Genomic DNA, 7,799 nt, shown 5'->3' with positions numbered 1-7,799 from the left:
TATATATATATTTTAACCTTTGAAAAATTGCTGTGTTCCAAAAACATCCCAGGAGGTCTTATCAGGTTCAGTAATGTTAAGCTCAAAGTTAATCCAATACCACGCCCTGTCCCGAGGGAGACTTTTCACATTTCTAATCCAATGCACAAACCTTGCTTGTCTCTGATTCGCTCCTCCGACTCACAGAGTACCTCCTCCCCCTCTATTCCACACATCCTCAATCAATGGTATATTAGCAATGTCTCCAAAAACGATGTTCATTAGGGATGTCCGACAATATCGGCCGACCGATATTGTAGGCCCGATATTAGCATAATTATGTAATATCTGTAAGAATCGTTACCGTTTTTTCCTCCGATAATGAAAATCTTATAACGCAATGCCTGGGATTGGCCGAAAAAATAGTTGCTCTAAAAATCCGTTTTTTCCTCCGATAATGAAAATCTGAAAAAATAGTTGCTCTAAAAACAGTTTTAGGAAAAAAACGGCTGTATATGAAAGTGAAAGTCACTAGATGGCAGCATTGGAGCTCATTTTATTAATCTATTTGAATAGTGCCATCAACTCATACAGTGGTTTGTGAAAAACCTGAAAAAACCACCAGGCCACCACTGCCCCGCTATAGCGGTTTCAGTTGATATCGGAATTGGTGTTGGGCAATATCGACATATCGGATATCGGCAAAAGTTAATATTGGACATCCCTAATGTTCATTGATACAGTATGTGGACAGCAATTCTTTCATATCAGACAGAGTGACATTACATTCTTGAAAATGTGATGTTTCAGCATCTACTTGACTTTGAGGAACGCTATCATTCAGTGTGACGAAGGACTGTAATTTGAGAGACACTCGATGGGTTAAAAAAAATTATTTCGTTTGCCACAGGAAAAAGCCGTTAGATAGACAGGTGGTGGGGGAGAACAGATACAGAATCATGCAAGAATAAAAAAAAAAGTTCTTACATCATGTGAAGTAAGGGTTGGTGATATGAAATGGAAAATTCAGTGGTAGCAGCTGGTGACACCATTTTTATTTATTCCACAGGGTGGATTGTCCTATTTTACATGATCGTTGCATCCAGCTGGCTGCAGCCCACAAAGAGCAGCCCAACTGACCATGTAGGCCGAAGACCACCAGATGCAAGGAATTTACCGCTTCTGAAAACAGGGTCAAGGTCACTACTTAAACAGAGACTATTTTACAATAATAACTAAAAAAAAAATCGAATTTGAAATCTGTACAGCTCAAAAAGTAAAGTTCCCTAAAGTCTACTGTATGTCACTTGCACCGGACCGACATTTCCCTTTATGGTGTTCGTTCTGTTCTCTCGACAGTTACACTGAGGATGTGAACTGCTGGTGCATGTGCTGCCTCTGCAGCAGCTACGTTGGTAAACAGGAAACCCTGTCATAGTAATGTATTCCACCACAGTGTTTTCCTGTCACACCACCTGTGTGAAGGATTTCTCTGTAGAGAATGAGTTTAGCAGCAGTTTAGCAGCAGAGCCTTTATGATAACACCGCATAAAGAGAACTGCCGGGGGAGAGACTCATATCGAAGGTGACGGTAGAAAAATAAAAACATCTGTTTCTAACTGATGTACTTCTGTGTAATGTCAGCACTTCTCTTTGGACCGGTGACCTAAATCTAGAAAGCACCAGACAAAAATTTAAATTTGTTGACTGTATTTTTTTATCATTCTGTGCAAATATGTAAATAAAAATAAAAAAATAGATCACACACATACACAAACTACAACACAAATACAAATAATAAAAAGTAAAAATTCAGCTTAGGGTTCCTGTGGCGCTGTTTAATCTGACTAAAGATTTTAGCTTTGTAGCTAGTTTTTCTACAAACAATATTATATAAATATAAAGATCTGTGCTCGTCTATACATGGTTATAACTGACGCACAGAAAGATTCTCCTGAGCCAGCAATGTGGTGTTATCTTTGGTTGGCATCACTCGATGCATCATTTTGCACGTTCTACGCAGCAGCAAAATGTAGCTGAGGTGCATTTTCACCAGCTAGCACGCTGGAGTGTGTGAATCAGTGGAGTGTGCAAGAAATAAGGGAAGCTAGAAAGTTTCTGTTTTGACTTTGTACTGATGTTTCGAAGGCATTATTTACTAAATGAAAAAAAAAAGGAACATGTTCAAGTCCCAGTCCCAATTTTGTACTTACTTTTATGCTTCCGCTATTTATTTTCTAAGACTAACTTTCAACAATCGTTTCCGTCTTTTTTTTTTTTTTTTTTTAAATTTTCATTGAGCATTTCTGCTCATACTTCCTGCCACTTTCTTCCTGACATACTTTACAGCGGTCTCTAACTTCAAACTTGTATTTACTCGTTTTATTTTAAAATTAATACGAGGAAACATCGAGTGCTGGTAAAATCTTGTGCATACAGGTTATAGGTATACACCCATCTGCCTGATCTCATTTATTGTTTAATAAAACAAAAATAAATAGAAATAAAACTTCTCCTACACTTAGTGGCTTATTAGTGGGTTATTTTACCCATTTTTATAAGAATATTTTAAAATGTTTTCTTAATTATTATTATTTCATATGATCAATATATTTGTTTATATCTATGTTTTTGATGTTTAGATGGGGGCGATTTTAATTGAATTAATTAATAGTATATTTCTTGGGGGCTTTTTAATGGGGAAAATGCAATCGAGATCGACATACGGATCGCTGTTGTGGAACGCATCAGACTCGTATCTCGAGGTTCCGCTGTGTTCCGTTTCCTAATTTCTCTAATCCCACAGTATATCACCATGTCATTTAGAAAGACGATTAAAGAAGATTTAAAGCCGGACATTTCAGTAAAAAAAGTCTGACTATCATTACTTTCAGAGTAACTTCAGATGTTTCAAGGACAATTTCTGCCTAGGTCTAATATCTGCAAGAGAGTGGAAGTGAACAGCCTTTGGCAGCAGTAAAGTGACTATATTTCACACACAGTGTGTTCTTCAGACTCTTGCTGGCACGGGACCTAATTGCAACAGCACTGAGGGCAGTTTAGCATTAGACAGAGTTGCATAATTTACGCCAAAGGACACACACACACAAAAAAACTTTCCACTGCCTTCCAGATTCCCCTGCATTCTGTCACAGTCCAGTTTTTTTTTTGCGGAGGATTATTTTTAGGGGTGTTTGTGCACTGCATATCTTCAGAACCAAGAGGCAAAGTATATGAATTAGTTATGTGGAAAAACCAGTTCCTGGTAGTTTGGCATGATGGGGGCAGAGAGGATGTAAGTCTTACCACATCCGCTCCTTAAGCTCTGAGGAAACCTGAAAATGTATCAACAACAGCTTCTCTGCATCTCTGCCTTCACAGCAATACGTCTGCTTCATGTTCACGCAATCGTAAAATAAATACACTTTTTTTCCAAATAAAGATGGTCTTTAAAAAAATCTGTGTGCGTTCTTTAATCAAAATGTTTAAAAACACAAACTCAGGGCAGAATGTGACCCTAAAATGAATAATTTAGTTACCTAAAATGAACTGACATGGCTCCAAAACGCATTTAATGTAGCATGAAAAATTCAATTTGATACGTTTATTTCCTAGCAAATTTCTATTCCTCAAGATCTCCTCAAGCTGACTTTTTTTTTTAATGTCACGGTGTCATTATCCTCTGTTAAAAGCAGAGGATCAGTTTCGTTGTATCATCATGTTATAATGACAATCAAGACCATAAAATAAATAAATAAAAACTGGTCAGGTCTACTACTAGGGAACAGAATCGGCCAACTTTATTTAACTCACCTGGTGCATTTACTAGCTATATTACCAAAGTTGGTCACACACCTGGCAGAGTGCCACTGGGAGAACGCAGTACGCACAGACACGGTGGAACCCTTAGTAAGTGACTAGCAGTTAAATTTAGAAATGGGATATTTGTCGATTTGCATATGAGCCCGAGAGTCAGGATCACACGTGGGAACAACTGTCAATCTTGCCAACATCAAAAAGACCGGATTGACAGTTGAAAAGAAACAGTAATGGAGAAAGCTGTATTCCATCTACTGTAAAATATAAAAATAAATGTTATCCGTAACCTGATATATGTCCCTTTTTCTCTGACTCCGTGGTGAGATTTTTATCGACCAAAGAAAAGCTGTTTTTTTCCTTTCTTGCTAACAGCCAAACGGTATACTACTGACCTTTTCTTTTCTCAAAAGATCCCAAACTTGAGACCAAAAGTTGATCCATGGTAACTTTGCCTTTTTTGCTGTGTCACGTTGTAACTACTTGAGATCTTTTGGGCTTGGACGGGGTTTTAAATGTCAAAATTGTACCCTTTTGTCAGGCTACTCGAACATGTATTCATAATTGGTATGAAAAGTGGCATCCCTCCAGTAAGCAGAATGACCGCTTTGTGTTGATGTGAGGATTTACCTTACTGTAAGACCCTTCCTGTGAGACTGTAAAGCAGCAGCACAAAGGAGGACCTGACTGACTGCAGACCAGGTTCTTGAACCATTTCATTTTCTCCATCAACCGAAAAAAAAACAACGTGAATAATCTCTGCGTTAGGCCCCCTACAGTACCTGTTGTGTATTTATAACAGCTGTAAATCAGAACCAGTGGTCAAGGGGCTGTTGCAGCGCTCTAGCACAATGGCCACACAGACACCTCAGCATAAATACCACAGGCACACAACACACACACACACACACGCGTACATATATGTGGAAGAGCGCCCACACTGACAATGGTGCACAACATATTACATAATTCATGCCCCCAACATGTAGGGTCCCATATCCATTTGTTCACTTACACAATCCAATGTGTGTACACTGTGTAGCTTTTAAAAAAAATCTTGAAGTGTGTATATATATATATATATATATATATATAAACAGGCAGATACACTTGAGTCACACACAGACACAGACGGCTATTTGTGGGAAGCATGCAGCATGACAGCCGTACATACCTCACTTTGTGGTCCAGTGCTGCCTCTTTATAGCTCTGCCTCCACTCTCTGCTCTTGTCATCCCCTGTTCTCTCTTCATCTCTTTCTCCTAAAGACAAACATACACACACTGTGAACAGTGTGTATCTGAATCTGACAGATTCCCTCCTCTCTCGCTCTCTCTCTCGTTTCTCAGACTCACACACACTCAAAACAGCCCTCCCCTTTCTTCCTTTCTTCTTTCCCTCACCCGTCTCCAATCTCTCTCTCTCTCTCTCTCTCTCCGGCTCGTAAAGCAGTGGGAAAACCACAACCTAAACCACGCCCCTAAGCCCCCCCTAACCCCGCCACGCTCAATCCTCCCCTCTGGGTGGCTATAAATACCGCTGCTTCTATGAATATACCTCCTGTCTCCCTCAGCATCCCTCGCTCCGACTCTCTCTCCCATCCATCCTTCCCTTCATCCTCATAACTGATGACCTTGTAGTATTGGCTTGTACCAACACCAACCACATCACATGACAGGAATCATTTCTCCTCATGTACATGTTACATGCATGCTTGGATTAGATAAAAAAAAAAAAAAAAAAAAAAAAAAAAAAAAAAGCAGCTGCTGATACAACGGAGTAACCCCGCCATGTATCTAGACCGCAAACGAAAGTAGGGTTAGCAACATTTGTCTGCTGTGCTTCCTGTCTGTTATGCAGGATGTCGTGCAACGTTTTTTTTTCTCTTCCTTTCTTCTTCTTTTTTTGACAGTTAGAAACACACAAATGTGTACGGACACAGAGACACAGAGCGAGAGGGGGAGAGAGATGTGTGTCAGTGGACACCGCAAATTCATTTCCATCGCTTATTGCATTAGCAGCCGTGGGAGCTAAGAGTCACTGTGTGCAGATACAATAGACAGTACTTCACATGCAGTTCTGTTTAATGGATGCACACCAGGCTGCAAAAAACACCACCAATCTTGATGTAAATGTGAAGATGATTGAGCCAGAGTCTCCTTTCTGCATCCTGCAGTTTGATTTCATTGCATCGAGTAATAAACCTGCTAAAGATAAATCCTGTCCTTTGTCATGTCTGCTGCTTTTTTTCCACACATTTAAACACACTGGGGCGTCTTGTCCTCAAAGCTGCTCCCTTGTCTAAGGATATTCAATCTGAATAACTACCGTGCAAGATTAGGCGCATTTTTTTTTTTTTTTAGCCGTGTGCCTTTCCCTGAGCAACCTCCCTCCCCCCATTTTATCGGGACTTGGGATTAGTACCGGCAGCAGAGGGAGGGTTGTGCACAGCACTCAAACGCTCCAAAAAGGTAGGCAGTAAATTCCCTCAATCCTTTTTAATTGACTGTCTGACTCACTAGGAGGCATGTTTGCAAATGGTCACGCCACCTTACCCACAGAGTTGTGGATAAAGTGACCCAGTAAGTAAAGAGGTGTAACTCAAAGGATGCAGAGCTTGGCCAAACCTGTAAAGGGATATTTAAAAATTTTCCACATTATTATTTTTACACAAATGTAATATCTTAAAAAAAAAACATTTATATGAATTTGTCATGTTATTAAATGACATGTCCTTTATCCTAATAGCTTAGTATCGTATGTAGTTTAATGGGTATGTTTGGGCATGCAGTCACACTAATACTGAAAGTCACCAGTAATTTTAGCTTCCACATTTTTATAAAACAGAAAAACTTCACAGGACACACTTGATTATGGTGATGCTCACAGATAATGTCAATATTGGCACTGGGATCAGTTGACATCATTTCTCACAAATCAAGTAAAGCATCCAACTTTGGTAACATACCCAAAACAAACAGACACATTCAGATTTCTTTTTCCCCAGTTAAATGTTTTCACAATAGTGGATGGAACCCTGTTGGAGTCTGATGTGTCTGAACACGCTGTCTACCTGCTCTTCCTCTCTGACAATATTGTCTGGAAATGAGTTTAGCCACATCTGGTGCCCTATATGTGCACCTAGAGTACACTAAAAAAAAATCAAATCCTAGCCTGCAGGCGTTAATGGCACGTGCTGAGGATGTAATTAATCCTCTGCTGCGTTAAAACATATTGTAAAGGCAGAGCAGAAGATGTCGGCTGTAGACAAATGCGAAAACATAGAAGGTTACATTTTCGCCAATTATGCCCATGTGGTTTTACACCACAGGGTGCAGGGGCGGTGCAACACAAAAGCAAAAGACCACATTGCCGGAAATGTTTCTTTTCTCATGGTCACCTGTAAGTTTATGTCACTTACGTAGTGTACGTGTAAGGTACGCGACGGAATCAAGTGTCTACGTACGGGCCAACTCTCTTCCCTCCCTCCTCCTCCTCCTCCTCTGCACATGACGCCATTAGCCGCTGCTGTTTCATCTGTGTGGAAGGTAAGAACTCATAATTTAAATCACATTTTATTTTATATCACAGGAATTTTTATATACTATAATTTTTTGTGTGTGTATGTCTCTATAGCAATTACAAACATGCCCCCCATGTTATTAGCACTAATAAGGGAGTTTTTCTTAAAGGCCCAGAACGGATGATTTTTTTATTTTTATTTCTTATGGGAAAACAAAAGATTTGAGATACGAGCATCTCGATCAGTCCTGGAGCAGTTTATGCTTGTATCTCAAGGTATTACTGTATTTTTATTTTCATTTTGTGTTAGTATGTATGTTAACTCAACCACAGGGATTATTGGGCGCAAGGCAGCAATAAAAGGATTAAGTTGTTTAAAAATGTATGTATTTACATTGTGGTATTTCATTTTGAAAACTTGCCACTTCCTCCAGTCAATCGCTGCACAAGTCCGTGTGACACCAGTACATGGAACAAAAAAG

The 7,799-nt window shown here is 39.5% G+C and overlaps 2 protein-coding genes across 2 annotated transcripts in view; both read right to left on the bottom strand.

The window, feature by feature from the left end:
* The window catches only part of arhgap4b (Rho GTPase activating protein 4b), a 25,230-nt gene extending 17,431 nt beyond the window's left edge, over window positions 1-7,799 (bottom strand). Inside the window, exons 1-3 of the mRNA XM_025059056.1 lie at window positions 7,712-7,799; window positions 7,217-7,332; window positions 4,970-5,057 (exon numbers count right to left, since the gene is read on the bottom strand). The gene's annotated coding sequence lies outside the window, so the exon portion shown is untranslated. The remainder of the gene's footprint in view (window positions 1-4,969; window positions 5,058-7,216; window positions 7,333-7,711) is intronic.
* LOC103384574 (U8 snoRNA-decapping enzyme) overlaps window positions 6,979-7,799 on the bottom strand; it is a 6,652-nt gene continuing 5,831 nt past the window's right edge. The window contains exon 6 of the mRNA XM_025059112.1: window positions 6,979-7,056. Within this exon, the coding sequence (XP_024914880.1) occupies window positions 6,979-7,056 (78 nt within the window). The remainder of the gene's footprint in view (window positions 7,057-7,799) is intronic.

The sequence above is a fragment of the Cynoglossus semilaevis genome, chromosome 10 (assembly GCF_000523025.1).
Source record: "Cynoglossus semilaevis isolate Cse_v1.0 chromosome 10, Cse_v1.0, whole genome shotgun sequence".
NCBI classification, from domain to species: Eukaryota; Metazoa; Chordata; class Actinopteri; order Pleuronectiformes; family Cynoglossidae; genus Cynoglossus; species Cynoglossus semilaevis.
Note: the sequence above shows the minus strand (reverse complement) of the source record. Positions and strands in the feature narration are given on the sequence as shown.